The sequence below is a fragment of the Lytechinus variegatus genome, chromosome 15, assembly GCF_018143015.1.
Source record: "Lytechinus variegatus isolate NC3 chromosome 15, Lvar_3.0, whole genome shotgun sequence".
Lineage (NCBI taxonomy): Eukaryota > Metazoa > Echinodermata > Echinoidea > Temnopleuroida > Toxopneustidae > Lytechinus > Lytechinus variegatus.
In genome coordinates, this window is record NC_054754.1 from 12,167,132 (window position 1) to 12,183,784 (window position 16,653).

Genomic DNA, 16,653 nt, shown 5'->3' on the forward strand with positions numbered 1-16,653 from the left:
CAGGGTAGCCACTTCAGTTCCGAAAGCTGTTCTGCCAGCGGGCACTGCTATTATTATTACCCCGGCTAAGCTAGGCTGCTTATTCAGGTGCACGCAGCTTTTTGAGGAATTACTTCCTGCTGACACCCATTTACCTCACCTGGGTCGAATGCAGCACACTGTGGATGAATTCCTTGTTGAAGGAAACTACGCCATGGCTGGGATTTGAACCCACGACCCTCTGTTTCAAAGCCTGGAGACTAATCCACCGGGCCACGACGCTCCATAAGCAACTTTACATGTGACTGTTGACCCTTTCTTCAAGTAAATTATATACACAATAATTTTTCATTGGAATTGACTTAGATCATAAGAGTCACCATTTGTTAATGAAATCGCTCGTAAGTTACAAACAGTTCCATGAGTCATCCACCTGTTTTTCCACTCACTAAGGGTAGCTAAACATAGCATTTGCAGTTTTCATTCATAACAAGATTTATGAGAACGGGTACTATGAAAACAGCATTTAACTGCTCTGAATCATCGTCTATCATCCTTCCATAGCCACTTGACTTAAATGGCATTTCATACCCATCCATGCCAATTTCCAGTATCTAAGCACCCCATATTATTAACCAACTCATAGGATTCCATCAGTCTCACCAGCAATTATACGATGCACGTTCATTCTCCTCTCCCTGGGGAGCATTTCAACTGGTTGGTTATCCATCTTACAGCGGCGCATTTCACAAAGCAGCCATAAATTTCTTGTTAATCACATAGAAACATAACAAATTTAATGAAACAGTGCCCCTAACCTTCTCCAAGGTCTTGCTTTTTGTTCTGTTTTAAAATCAGTTTACAAACCCTGATACACAATCCAGATTACCTGAAGCAATCAATCGCAGATGGCTTTCCATACCAATTTCTGATACATATGTACGTTGAAACCAACCCATAACTCTAGAGCTTCATTTCTTTTTCATACAAGATATAGTTTTCCACGTTCATCTTCCTTCATCAACACAATAAATCAATGGTCAATCCTCTTCGCATGACCATGAATAAAGCAAATAATCATTCCCCAAAAGTATTGCCTCAAGCTTCTCCTACATAGCACCAGTTATTGTATGCACTGTTACAATAGAGTAATCTCACTCTAGTCTAGAGCTTGTAAAAATACTGAGAGAACATGTGCATTCCAAGAACCACTTTCAAAGTTTTGCTCAAGGCATTCTGACATAGCAGCAGCCATAAGCTGACCTGCAGCAATTCACTTATTACTTGTTTATTGGTAAATGAAGATTGACCAGCAGCAACAGCTGAAAGGTCAATTTGCAATGCGTATAGTGATGTGTAGTGATATGTAGCCCACTCCAATCTATGAATGAAAAGCCTTGATTGCAATTGGCTGCTGAGCCCTGCCACGATGGTAGATGCCATAATGGCAAAGTTAGACCCCGTTCTCATTACCGTCCTAAAACTAGTTTAACATGTGATGAGAACGGTCAAAGCGATCTTGGATGCCATTTTCCAAATCCGGTTCGGAAGACCACCTCGCAATGTAATTATCAAGATCACTTTGCCTTATTAAAATTTATAGCCTATTAGAGAAGTGAGGACACAACTGTTCCTTGGGAAGCGATCTTTGCACATGTCTACCCTGCGCTTTCCAAATTTTGCACGAAACTGAGAGCGTACCCATAGCAACAAGATCTCTTTCCGCGAAGCGACCGTGAAGTGGTTTTGAAAATCACTTTGGAGTGATCAAATGGGAATGCTAGCAAACTGGTCTAAACTGGTTTCCTGAATCGGTTTCCAGTAAACTAGTTTATAGGATTGTAATAAGTACAGTGTCCTACATGTACCATTTTTGTAACTCTTTACAACACAAGCCTCAGCAGTGTACGATATCTTTATTGAAATCAACCTCATAGCAATTGATGCATTTCTGCAACACTGCCCACTTGCAAGTAACGGTACAATACTTTTCATAAATCAATCAATCAATTTGTTCTTTCAACACACTATTCATACTTAAGCATGAAAAGAATCTTATTTTAAGTACAATCTCATCACACAATTTCAATTAAAAATTGAAAGCTATTCATTTCATGTGCTGAACAATTGTGTGCGCTGCCCAGTATAATCTTGGATTTGGTTGATTCGTAAAACCCAAACTGCATCACTTTCAAGAATATAATTCTTTCTCCATTTCTTTTAAACTTTTGCTTCTCATTTGCTTCTGTTTGCAACTGACCCCTGTACTAGGAGAATTAGTTGAAAACCGGCACTTCATAAGAGTGTGGTTTAACAAGTAAACCTTAAGTCAGCTATTACTAGCCCATGTGCACAGCATAATTATCTCAATTTTGCTTCTCACATATATTGGTTTCAAACTAATAAATCAGAACGAATTTGAAGCCAAAGCCCTGATCCACGCAAAACCCTTGTTTCATATCAAGTTTTTTCAAATACATGATACATGTATTTGAAATTGTGACCTTCTTTAAAAGCCATAAAATAAAATAAATTGCTGAAAACCCAGTTAAGGGGGGGGGGGCGATGCTCATAAAGCACTTTGTTAAGCATGGCTTCACAAACCTCAAATTTGATGTATGGCAAGCACTGTACTGTACGAACAGCCTTTCAAAGAATTGATCATCATGGAAAAAAAATCCAATGATTTTTTTAAATTCATTTTTCAATGATCAACTTTCAATAATTTACTTTTTTATTCTACAAAATATTTTTATGTCATACCATGGGCATTCAGAAGGCTTGCCTGAAGTCTACAAGCTATAGCAACAAGTAATGTAAATGAACTTTATTATGTTGGGTTAATAATAACTTCTTTGCTAGGTTTCACCAGGAAAGAAATATGATACCTTAAAGGGGAATCCAGCCTTGGTTATAACTGTTGTATTGGAAAGAAAAAAAAAATAAAAGTTTGAAAGAAATCGGACAAGCAATAAGAAAGTTATGGCTGCTTTAAATTTGAGATCCCTCAGACCATAAAGATTTCAAATTGGCTACTGGTTGAGTAAATTATGACAAGGGCCAAGGACAACTTTCCCATAGGCCATCTACTCAATTATCTTAGATTTATGGTTTTCTCATAAGTACCCATTCCCCTGGGGCAGTAATCTAAATATAACCCAGGTAGTTTGTTTTATGTCCTGATAAAAGAAAAATAGAATTTGAACATTCTTTTTTGGCCACTTTATGTATTGGAGTACGTGGAAGAGTAGTCCTTGCCTTACATCACTATGACATCACACATGTGGCAAATATGAGGTCTCAATGGGTATAGCGATTACCAATTTTCATAACTTCAAAAAACTCATAACTTTAATATTGTTTATGCGATATTGTTCAAACTTCCACTTATCAACTTGTCTGAATTTTCATTTTCCTTTCTATTTATGTTGGATTCCCCCTTAAACTGAATCACTACAGGCACCTCGTCAAAAGTCACAGAGCTACGTCTTTCTGGCAGGAATCTAATGAGCAGCTTCTCATTACCAATCCTCATTCTTCATCATTAACACAACACTGGGTGATTTCAAGTTCAGTGTTGACCTTCTGGTGTTAGGTAAATTTTCACACGATTATAACACCAAATATAAAATGAAGATGGTCCCGAAAAGTCACTCACTTAGTTTCTGTCTTTCTGAGATGTCAATAATGTGATCTGGATCAGTTTTGCAAACTCTGAATAAGATTTGGAGCTAGGGAAAGCAATCCAAATTTCAACACCAACTCCAAGGCCAACACCAGACTTGAAATCACCCAATGGGGGAATACGGGAAAGCTGCTATAAAAGCACATCACCTTTACCGGTATACTACTGAAGGATGCAGGACAGACCATTGACAAGTTGCCTTTAGTTTACACGTCTATTCTTCATTGCTTGCGTGATAATAATCAATCAAGAGAATGCATAATATTATATGATATCTTCTCTTACATAAAAAATACTTCTCATATATATTTAAAATACATTGATGAAGTGCCAACTCTCTCGTCAATGAGATTAAAAGTGTTGAATATCGCCAATGCGTGCTTAATAGGACTGTTTGCTGAATGTACACAGTCACTGTCAGGTCGATCAGAGGGAGCAGCGGGTTTTAAAATCAAATGCTCCGTCATGACATCTTGTTCCCAAGCTTCCTCTGCCTCGTCCTGAAGAAAACAAGAATCATCAAATTGGCAACATTTTTAGGATTAAAATGAGCAATTTATCCCATCATCATATATATGCCTAAATTGGCAAAATTGGTATGGTTTATTTTGTCTAATGCCAATTCATCCAATCACCAACGTGTCTACCATCAATTGGTTTACCATCGGTTCGTCCAATATCCACATGGTCTAATTGCCATTTTGTCCACTCACCATTTAGTCTAATAACCAGTTGGTCCAATAGCCATTTAGTCCATATACCATTGGTCTAGTTGGATTAAGTGTTAGTTGAGCGAAATGAATGAAAATAAAACAAGCATTCGACCAACTGGTTTTGAGATGAAATGGTCAGAGACGAAGTGGACGAAGACGAAGTAATGATTGGACCAAATGGTTGTTAGACCATGGTTTCTCATATCCATCTCTGGGAGGTGGTTATTGCTGTGTTAATCCGTTTCACTTTTCTATATAAACACACGGCAAAAAAGCGTATCGTGTCTGGCGGGAGTGCGAGAACCCGGAAGTGCAATTTCGCAGTAGATGACATACCACAAGTATTGCGAGGTCATAGGTTGAATTTCCTGATTTTTCCAATTGACGTAGTATTTGCGGAATGTGAGTTAATTAGATTCGCTCCGTAGAAACAGGTTGTTTTAAGGGCAATATGGTTTTTTGATTTCGGAAAAGATAAACCGTTTTCAACGATTCTCTGTAGCAACACACCGTATGTTAGCAGTAGCATTTTGGCTGATTATGAACTACACTCAAATTAGCAACTATTTTTCCTCCTTTTCTTTTATACGATCTACATAAACATGATGAAATTTAACAAAAACCATTGGAAAAATCTGGATTCATCTCTATAACAGCATGCTGAGCCAGAAACAAGTGAAATAACATCCTCCTCTTCGGTTATTTCCATTTTTCATTTATATTTATTTATATTGTTTTTAGACAGGAAGCTTGGGTACATTGAGCATGCAACTATATTTGCAGTCACCTTATTGTGTCACAGCTATGGTTCTTAAAACTCATTTGAAATCATTGAATTGAATTGGCAAATCCATTGGTAAACAAAAGGTCTGTTTTGAAAAATAAGTTTAGGAGTATTCTAAATCCATCTTATGCACGTTCATAGTCATAAGTCAAACCTGTCTTAGCGGCAATCTCTCTTTTAATAGTGAAAACCTGTCTTCAATGACCAGCAGCATTGTCTCCCATTCAAAAGGAATGTTTTAAAGGACTTGTATCCAGTGGGCACTTAATCCATTTCCCGTGACTGAATTGCACTACATGAATTATGCCAGAATCAATATTGTTCTATTTGCTTGCAACATCAAGATTTGTCTTTATTGACATTAAACATGAATTCAAATTGGTAACCTGGGGTCCGTTGCAGAAATAGTTGTGTTTAAATGCAAGTCAAAAGATCAATCGCAAGTCCCAAATGCGTGCTGTTGATTGGTTGAAAATCAAGTTGCGCATGATTTTTAGAGTTGCATTGATTGCAACTCTTTCTGCAACGGGCCCCTGGTGAGCTAATAATGCTTGGTTAAAGACAATGGAATGATAAGTGTGAGATATGCTACCTGGCTTCTGTCCTTGCAGTGGTATATTCAAACCAGAGCACGTTGGGAATGAGGGTTGAGTCACGGATCAGGAAAAACTCACAAATAGGCCAGGACACCAGGTAAGGAAACAGCGGTGTTAGCACCACCTGCAATCAATGGGAAATGAAATTGAAAGTCGGAGGGGGTATTCACACAAGAAAATATTCAGGGATTAAAGTTAAGACTTGTACAAAGCAACATCAAATGAATGAGCAGATATAAAGAGCATTTCAAGAAACAAATATACAGTAATAGTGATTTCAATTGACTATTGTTATAAGCTACCAGAAAGTAGTGTGTGAAAATCAGAACTAAACTCTTCATGAAATGCTCCCAGAGTAGGAGACTTATTTAGCTTCCAGCCATCCGTGAGATGTTTTTACAATTTTATGATAAATCTGTGATGTGTTTCATGATTTTTTTTTTAGCCGATAACATCTTTTAAGACCAAATTTGTAATGCCCCTCCCACCCCAGCTATGCGAGTTAAAATAGCACGGGCTAATTAAAGGTCAAGTCCACCTCAGAAAAATGTTGATTTGAATCAATAGAGAAAAATCAGACAAGCACAATGCTGAAAAGTTCATCAAAATCGGATGTAAAATAAGAAAGTTATGACATTTCAAAGTATCGCTTATTTTTAAAAAATAGTTATATGAACGAGCCAGTTATATCCAAATGAGAGAGTCGATGATGTCATTCACTCACTTTTCCTTTTGTTTTTTGTTTGAATTATACAATATTTCAATTTTTACGAATTTGACGATTAGGACCTTCTTGTCTGTAGCACAAAATGTTATAATAATGGAATTGCACGTGTTCAGGGAGGAATGAAACTTCATTTCACATGACAATGACAAGAAAATAAAAATATTTCATACAATAAAATACAAAAGAAATAGTGAGTGAGTGATGTCATCAGTTCCCTCATTTGCCTACTGACCGAGATGTGCATATAACTGTTTTGTGAAAATGAAGCAAAACTCAAAATGTCATAACTTTTTTATTTTACATCCGATTTTGATGCATATTTCAGTGTTATGCTTGTTGAATTTTTCTCTTTTTATTCAAATCAAGTTTTTGTTGGGGTGGACTTGTCTTTTAAGAGATTCATGCAACCAACCTACCTGTGTGATAGTAAACCAAGGCACAGCCAATAGGATTCCCAGTAGTCCTCCACATACAACCTGTCGCAATGTGTGATACTTCAGATAAACTCTGTATAGGATGAATCAGAAACAAAGTGGAGCGTTGTGGCCCAGTGGATTAGTCTCCAGACTTTGAAAAAGAGGGTTGTGGGTTCGAATCCCAGCCATGGCGTAATTTCCTTCAGCAAGAAATTTATCCACATTGTGCTGCACTCAACCCAGGTGAGGTGAATGGGTACCTGGCAGGAATTTATTCCTTGAAATGTGTGTGCGCTGTAATCATAGTAATTACAGCAGCCAAGCTACAGCTGGGGTAATAATATCCAAGTCCTTTGGAAGCGCATAGAGACATTATTCATAATTGTGATATGCGCTATACAAGAACTGTTTATTATTATTATTATTATTATTAAAGTAGAAAAAGAAAAAAAAGAAAAAAGATCATTAATGGTGATTCCAATGCACTGTCTCATTTTTTACGCATAGGTGCAATTCTAATTTTGAAGTTCACTTTATTCTGTCTTAGACAGAGCTTGGATGTTAATTTTTTTCCTTCAACGGTTTGATATTTAACAAATGAGACAGGCATTGAGTGAAATGAATCCACACTCTTTACTACAAGATATGTAAATTCATGTAGCCTATGAAACATGAATATTAAACATTGTGGCGGCGTTTGTGGTGAGGTGACCTTATTCTGTGGTAACTAAGTAGGTGTTACATTTATACATTGGGGTTATTTCAATTTAACAATGAAATTCAACGGACAGAGTGGGATATCAGATAGTACATGTATATTGTAAAGACAATATTCCATAATTTTCAAACCAACCTGTTTTCATTGGCACTTTACAAATCTATGCGACAAATCTGTGGAGGTTTATTGACAAAGTATACGATTACACTTGAAACGTAAAGACATTAATCAAACATCAAAAAATCTTTTGTGAATTACAAATACAGAGAAGACTCCAGCTGTGGTGCTATAAAATGAAACAGAACACTATAAACCCAACCTGACCCATGCTTACACAATTCACACCTAAATCAAACAAGGTTTGTTTACAGTATATGATGCGTATCTGGAAAAGTGAAAGCAAATACCCAGCAGACATGAGCATTACCTAAAACCACGCTATTATAACCCTTTATCATTACGTTCAAAGCACTCACAAACACACACAAAGGGTGGAAAGTCTCATTTGTAATTAGTGATACAAAGTTTGTTTCAAAATAGGAAACTTGTATATATACGAGTATACAATTTTTTCATTTATTTATTCTCCTTTTTCTCTCATGAATATGATGACTGTTCCATACTCATCATATACAAGGGTAATATTTCAAAATAAACACATATTATGGAACTCATAAACGTATGTGGACTTATTTGATATGCGAACGTACATCAACATGTATGTCTACGAATCTTCACTGGAAAACACATTATTGTAAAAAGTGGAAAGGAAGTATGTGTTTTGCTTGAAATGAGACAGATCTATGTTAAAAGACAGGAAGTGGGTGATATTTTTACCAATCATAGCAGGAAGAAAGTGACACAATGATCTGAGAATGATCTAGATAGATGGTAATAAAAATAACTGATAATAGCACAGTTTGAAGCTCATAGAATCAGAATTTGTCATCGTGATCTGGAAGAGTGTATTTCGATAAAGTAACATTGCTATCCTTCAAAAAAAAAAGCCTTTTCCCTAGCTCACTGTTTTGTTCATACATCAAGTCAAACATGTTTTTTAGACTCTTGTGTTGGAATCACAACTGTAGAAACATTATCAGATTACAAAGGAAATCTATGTTTGCTTGTTTTTTACTGTTTGTTTTTGAAATGCTGTTTTCAAAAATATGATGCATATGATAGTTTTCATCTATTGAGGTTTTGTTTAGGTTAATTTCAGATAGACAAAGTGTGGAATTTGGGATACATAGTGCATATATTATGTATGTTTTTGTTATTCAGATCTTTAAAAAAATAAGAAATGATTTAAATGAGCATCCGGTAGATATACATAAATGCAAGAAAATCAATAATACTCTTTAATAATGCGGACTAATTAAATGCAACTAGGGAGACATCTTCCATGATCATTACTCACCTGCTACCAGACACTAGTAATGCACAAAGTATAACCCCAGTGGCTGCCATATGCCTCCACACCTGCTCAATAAATAGATTACTGTTCGGTTGATGTAGTCTGCAAATAAAACAAAAATGCAACATAAGTGTAGAGTTAAAATCAAAATTTTATTTGTGTCATAAAATATACTGAATAAATTTGAGGCAATTGATATCAGATCAAGGAGTGCAATAAAGAAAAAGTAGGAAGAGATGGCAAAGAGAAAGGAAGAGAGATCAAGAAGAAATAAGAAAAAAAGAAAGTGGTATTCAATATGAGAAAGGAGATCAAAATGAATAAGAATTGAGAAGAGAAAGATGTACATGTAAATGAACACAAAGTGAAAGGAGATTAAAAAAGGGAGGATGAGAAAGATATGAAAAATAAGGATTAGAATGAGAAGGAGGAAGAGAAGAAGACAAAGAATTAGGAAAATTTTAAAGGAAAGATAATGGGAAGATTTAAAGAAAGGGGATTGAAAGTATGAAAGCAGAAAAAAATTAAGACCATACAAATCAAACATTCAGATGAAAATTAAGTTTCCAGGACCCTAAATCAAAGTAAATTTCCTTTCATACATTATATCATTTATAACATTGGTGTTAAGAGAATCCATTAAAAATGTATTTCTTCTATACATGGCCATTGTCAACCTTGGTGATATTACAATGCATCAAGCCAAGAAAACTACACAGTAAAGTAACTTCATATTATTAAATAAAAAAAAGGTAAATGACTTGCCGGTTGGTACATTTTCAGTACCAGGTGGAAGGCAAACCAACAACAAAAACATGTTTAGAACCCTATCTTGATTGAGAAAAGGAAAGAGGCCTATATATTTTTTTCTTCTTTCTAACAACTCAGACCAACTCAGTTAATTAAAAACAAACAAAAAACATGTAGCGAATGTTTAGATTATCTTTAAATGTTTTATGATATCAAGCAAAAATACACTAGGCTTCCTTACCTTATATAAATAAATAGCACTGTGTAAGTAGCAAAAAACCACATGAATTGTGAATGACTTGATGGCATTCCATACTCTGTCCGTAGACCAGCATGTAATGTATCAGCACCTGAAATAAAAAAGGATAGAGAGGCTACAGCTGCATGCACCTCTTACTTCTTTCGCCAGGACATGAATGTTGAACTAGGGCATGCATATTAGAGAGAGGAAAATTGGGTTCAATTTTTTACAATATTAGTGAGTTTTCGATTTGCACGTCGACTAGTGGACTGCGACGGAAGTTCGTCATAATAGTCTGCTTTGTGTTGACAGTATACAGAACCGCTGGAGTAAATCACCACTTGGCTTCAATCAATGGGCAAGGATTAGATTGCTCGTTTACTACATATCAAATGAGTGTGATCTGAGCGAAATCCACGGTCGTCATAATGAATTTGAAGTGTCAGGAATGGCTTGCACATGCTCAGTGTTTTCCAATCATGTGCTCGACTGACTTTGTATACCATCAACACAAAGCAGACTATTATGATGTACTTTCGTCGCAGTCCACTAGTCGACGTGCAAATCGAAAACTCCCTATTTATTGATCCTGAATTACACTGGGTTTTGGTCATTTGGAAGGAATGCCTGGAAGGAATTTATTCCCTGAAAAAATAATGCTGAGGAGCTGGGGCCCATTTCATAACAGACTTGCAACTGTTGTAACTTTGCCATAATGGCAACTATCATGGTAACAGGGCTCAGCAGCCAATCATAATCAAGATTACCATCATGGTATTCGCCATAATGGCAAAGTGACAACAGTTGCAAGTCCTTTATGAAACTAGCGCCTGTTGTGCTAAAATCAAGGTACATTTGTAGACCACTTCTGATATCAAACTTGCGTTAAGTACTATATGATCCAGTATATTTTACAATAGCAATATTATAACAATGCAAACCTAAAGTAACAATAGATGATTAGTATTTTATTTACCAGACAAAGTGTGAGAATTTACAGCCGTGACAACTTCAAATAAATAATTAAGACATTAAATTTTGAACGTGTATTAAAGTCATTCAAGAAAGCATTTAATCTATGGTACTGTTATTTCATAAGCTCTGTGTTCCAGGCAGGTTTTCTATTTTGAAACCTCTCTCTTACCGCATTGAGACTCTCTTCTGCGAGTGAATTACAAGTAAAGTTTATATTACTATACTTACCTCTACATGGTCTAGGTTCCTGGATGGTGTGTTTTGCTACCCAATTAACCCCTTCACTCAAAACTATACCACCAAAGAATGTTATCTAGGGTACAAATGAAACAACAAAATAGTGAATGAATAAATGATTAGCAATATAAGAAATGAATAAATTAACAAGATAAATGAAATAAAGAAATAAAGAGATGAGTAAATAACACTGACAAATTATTCTTCACTGATGATGCATGCAATGCCCTCTTGAAAACAAATGGAGCAAGCTAATCACAATACTATTGAACACATATAATGGCACCATAAGTCCAGCATAATGAGTAGAATAGTATAAGGAAAATTTGTTGCAGTTGGCATTCCATAACCAAACCAATCAAATATTTGTGAATCATACTGATATCAGTACTTTGGAGAAATTTCATATTCTAAAAAAAAAATTCCTAAATTATTCAAATAAACTTAACTCATTTCGTATTAAGTATGTATTGTTATCTTACTGTGTGAAGCTCTCTTCTGAAAAGAAGTAAAGTCACAAATCCAACCAGAATGATAAGAGGAACAAGGCTCATGTAGGCAAGAAGTTTTCCAATCACATCATCTGTAAAAAAGTACATGTAATCATAAAAAAGATTCAGTCAGTACTGCAAGAAATGTTGTTGTGCGTTTTGCTGAAAGATTAAAACCTAAAAGCAACAATAAATGAATAAAGTTTTTAGAATCATCACTGATTCACTAACATTTCCAAAAGTAGGCATTTAAAACTACATGTATTTGTCATCCTTGATGTTTCCCAAAACAATATATTGTGTATTTTGATTTTAATATTCAAATGCATAAAGAGATTTAAAAAATATACATGTATACATACAAGTACATGCTCAACACAAAATTAGAATCTGTTTCCACAAGGATCAAATTTTGAAATCAAAAGTTTCACAACATAGATTAAAATTAAAGGGTTCTTCTGTACACAAAACAATTATCTTCCATACATTTATAATTACAAAATCATACTTTGTTTTAGACTGTAACTGATCACAGGGCACTGTTCCCATAATTCAAAGACACCAATATGGTGATGGGAGTGGTTAAAATACATGTAGGTGTAAATAAATGTTTGGATGATTTTGAGGTAATCCTTTAGATGGGTACACCGATTCAGGTGCACGCTTGTTCACATGAAGATTCTTCAACATTTGTCATTAATAACACTTATTGTTGTTTAATATTTTTGTTTTCTTTTGGAAGGTGAACATTTGAAATCAACCGGAAATGGTATTGGAAAAAAAGAACACTATGCTACATGTACATTTCAATAAAAGACACAGTACATGTGTATATCCATGATTGTTAGCAATTAGCATGTAGAATTATGCAGTTGAAAAATTTAATTTAATCAATCATACGCACTGTGAACAGAAGTATAATTCAATGAACATTTTATCAGTTTTAAGACTATTCATGCACATAATTCCCCCACAACTCAACAGTATGTACATGTAGACAAACTAAACCCATACAGTATCGTGACTGTACACCATCGTCTGCTGCCAACGACCTGCTATGAAAAACACGTACTGCAGTGGCGTCCATGCACATTATGTACATGGATAATGCAGCCCGGAGACAATGTAATTAGCTCTGCTTCAAAGAGTTCCAGGGGAGCCTGCATCAACCATAATGATTATTTCTAAATTGAAGATGCTTTCATCTCGCTCTTATAACATGTCACACTCGAGTTGGCCTTATCGACACAGCCAAACTGATAAAGAGATACATGTGTGTATGTATGATGAGGTGTGAAAAAAGTGAAGGACTAAAAGTTCGAGAGAGAGAGAGAGAGAGCAAGAAGAGAAAACTGGCTAGAGAGGAAAAAAAAGGAAGAGACAGGACAAGCCAGACCAAGATATAGCCAGAGAAAGAGAGCAAAATTTACATGTAAATGTATTAGAATAAAAGCATGAGAGAGTGGGGCTAAGGGTGGAATGGGGGGGGGGGTACATGTAGGAAAGAATTTATCAACATCCTTTTTTTTCTATTTGAAAAGGACGTTGGATTAAAGAGTTTAAATTTGAGTATATTGGACCGTCCTTTTTTCACTCTAATTGTAGTTTACCAAGTATGCTGTTATCTCTTTAAATCATCTAGTTTTTGTGAAAAGTTGAATATGACCCCAAAATCAGATTTATTTTCTCATGGTAATTGAAAACTATTATACGAAGACCACATCATGATTTCTTGTCATCCCAACAATCCTTGAACAGAGGTGTTCATGATGAAATAAGGGACCCCAACAGACAATCTTATAATACCTGTACAGTTTGTACACTGCATCCAGATGATTCTCCTCACTGTCTTTATGATGTGATATCTTGTTCTTTAGGTGGTCTATCTGTGACAGATCACCTATTGATTTCGTCAGAATTTTCTTTATTTCTTTATTTCTTTCTTTCTTTATTCTTGGCACCTATGTTTGTCGCCAACTTTTCTCGGAATTGGCTGAATCAATTTTGCTGATTTTTTCGTCATACATAGAATCTATCATAGAGACGGCATACTAAGCTTTTCAAGGTCATATGGTTATGATGAAGTCATCTACGCGCCATTTTGTAAAATTCTTCATTTGATCATATCTTCATTATCAATTATCAAAAATTAACAATATTTACATGACATTAACTTCATGTCAAGGGTCAACTGTCAATGTCATCAAAGGTCATGTAGAGGTCATGACGCGCGCGTCAAAGGTAAAAAAATCGTCCAAATGACCTATAAAATTTTTTGGGTACGTTTCAGGTCATTTTAAGCATTTCAAAAATTTGCGCGCGCGTTTCCGCGCGTTACACCTTAACGCAACGCAGAAAAACCGTTTCTTTTAATATCATTGCATTGCTAATAAAATTCTGAGCAATTTGATACCTTGATCAACCTTCTACAACCATTAATATAGAAATTAACACCCATTAAAGTTTGCAGCACGTGTGCGCGCGAGCTCTCACTAAAGGCCATATATGGGCAAAAACATGCCTATTGAAAATTTACTGTAGCTCTGTAAATAGTCCATTGACTAATGTTGTAACCCGCACCCGTTGCGGTACGGGTTAACCTGCCGGTATGCCTCCGATCGCGGGTTGCGGGCCGGGCCGAGTTCATTCTCAAACCCGCAGACCGTCATGCGAAAAAAAGGGAGAATAAACGACGCATGATAAAAACATTCACAGTGAAAATTGAGTTAAGATCATGTGCTTCTTACGTGGCAGATTCTTTTAGAGACGTAGATATTTCCTTTTAAAAATGCCGGCGTATTTTTGTCTTGTGAATAGTGCACAGGACTGAGTCTGAGACAGTTCAACAGGTTAAATACATCGAGTTGCTCTCTTTCAAAGGCCAGCGCCAGTGCGTGCATGGATGCAGCGCAGTCAAAAGCAACCGCATGGGCCAATGAAACTCGATGTTGAGTTTCCCGTCCCATTTTTTCCAGCTCATAATGAGGAACCGATTTCATTATTTTTCAGAAGATGAAAGTTTAACCTTTTGTAACCTTTTAACGCACTTTATTCTGTGGAACTTGAAGCCAGGGACAAATTAATCATTTTTTTTTTGGGGGGGGGGCTCTATTTTCATTTTTTTTGCAATATTTCAGGGGCTCTTTTCAAATGCTACGTTTTTGTATTATGAGGAATACCTGTTCACTTATTAAATTAATTATTACTTGTTGTTTAGTATTGTATGATTTTTAAAGTTTTTTTCATGCCTAGAATCTTGGATGTGGGTGTGTTTGTGTGGGTGAGACTGTGAGTTGAACTTGATATAAATGAATTTAATATCTAATTTTTACTCCATCTAATTCCAGTACTTGGCCATGTAATAAAGGCCCACATACCCTTACTTTTCCTGAAGTTCTTTGAAAACGCAGATCTCCACGAAAATTGTATTTCTCTATGGGGGAGTCTAAATTTGGTGAGAATGAACTCATTAATTACTTAAATATACATGACAATGAAGAAATCATCAAACTTCATTGGCAGTTTTGAAAAATATACCCGAAATATAAACTCTATCTGAAGCAGAAAATCACCATCATTGAGGCCTTTACAGAGCGAATTGTCCCCCAGAGCTCTGGCAGAGAGACAGAGCTCAGACTAGCTAGCACAAGCGCCAATGCGTACGTGGGTGAGTCTCCCGTCGGCCTTGCAACAGATTGAGCTTTGATGATTTTTTTGTCTGATATTTAACTCATCCCCTTGGAAAAATAAAACAAATGATTTTTAAGTTATAATTAGCAAATAAGATAAGTTATTTTGGATGAGTACTAGGCCGTATGATAACTCACCAACGCGAGGTTACTAGACTTTGGGATTTATTGAGGTACATGTAGCTCAACCATACCTCGAGCGATGTTCGTGCAGGCTCCACCACTTCTACGGTCGTTGAGTGGAGCCTGCACGAACATCCCTCGAGGTATGGTTGAGCATGCAGCGTCATTCCATTCACAAAAAAAAGAAAGAAAAGATTTGCAGGTATTTACAAGATATACAAGTAATTGTCTTACTGAAAAGCTTATATTAATGTTTTAAATCAGTTTTGAATCTAGATATCCAAATAGTTTATTTTCAGAATTTGATTTTCAAACGCGGGCGACGGGAAACTGAACATCGAGTTTTAGCGGCCATATTATCGAATGAAATACAAAAACAGAAGGAAATAATATAGAGATAAACGAGAAGAAAAAAATGACTGTATCATTATCCAGGTATTTATTGCAATTTTGATTACTTTATAGACGAGGTCCCATAGAATTGAATATTGTAATTATGATTGTTGTGAGTTGCAGTGTCGACCGACCTGGACTGAAAAACAACATTGCCGTCTGCCGATCCTTGCTGGGCAGCCTGGGCTAGCTAGCGCGCTGAGCTGCGGCTCGCTAGCTAGCTCCGATCCGAGGCGTTAATTGCGTAATGCTTTCAATTTCGAGATCAGAGCGGACCCATTTCGTGGTACAAAGTCACCAAAAAAAACATTTTCTCTCCGGAATAAAAGGCGAATTTGCAAATTGTAAGTAAATTCACTCTAGGCTAGGTAGTAGTAGACATATATTTTCCTGATTTGAGCCTGTATAGTGTGGGGATTGCAGAAATAATGTTTTTCATTTTTCAAAGATAAATTGACTTGCGGGTTAAAACCCGACGGGTCAGCGGGTCCCGCTTGCAAATTATTGGATTATACGGGACGGTACGGTTCGGGTTTTCACTTGCGGGTTACAACATTACCATTGACCCCCATTTTTTTTTTCATATATCGATAGAGTATGAGTTGTAGATTTGATTTCATGTCATCAATATCCCTAAATTATATTATGACGTCATCAAAATGGCGCCTAAACTAAAAATTTCATTTTTTCAAAAATGACGTCATCAAATTTATGCAAATTTG

General features: G+C 36.0%; 1 protein-coding gene across 2 annotated transcripts in view; it reads right to left on the reverse strand.

Annotated features, from left to right (window-relative positions):
- Nucleotides 1–428: 428 nt before the first annotated feature.
- LOC121428514 (dolichyldiphosphatase 1-like) overlaps nt 429–16,653 on the reverse strand; it is a 28,558-nt gene continuing 12,333 nt past the window's right edge. The window contains exons 2-9 of one of the 2 annotated variants that reach the window (XR_005971805.1): nt 11,718–11,818; nt 11,227–11,311; nt 10,024–10,132; nt 9,036–9,134; nt 6,901–6,991; nt 5,754–5,881; nt 3,846–4,164; nt 429–3,813 (exon numbers count right to left, since the gene is read on the reverse strand). Coding sequence is in view for 1 of the 2 variants with exons in the window: in XM_041625190.1 (XP_041481124.1) it covers nt 4,128–4,164; nt 5,754–5,881; nt 6,901–6,991; nt 9,036–9,134; nt 10,024–10,132; nt 11,227–11,311; nt 11,718–11,818 (650 nt within the window). In the remaining variant the exon portion in view is untranslated. Of the gene's footprint in view, nt 4,165–5,753; nt 5,882–6,900; nt 6,992–9,035; nt 9,135–10,023; nt 10,133–11,226; nt 11,312–11,717; nt 11,819–16,653 lie in introns of both variants that reach the window. The other variant, XM_041625190.1, reaches the window with a different exon arrangement.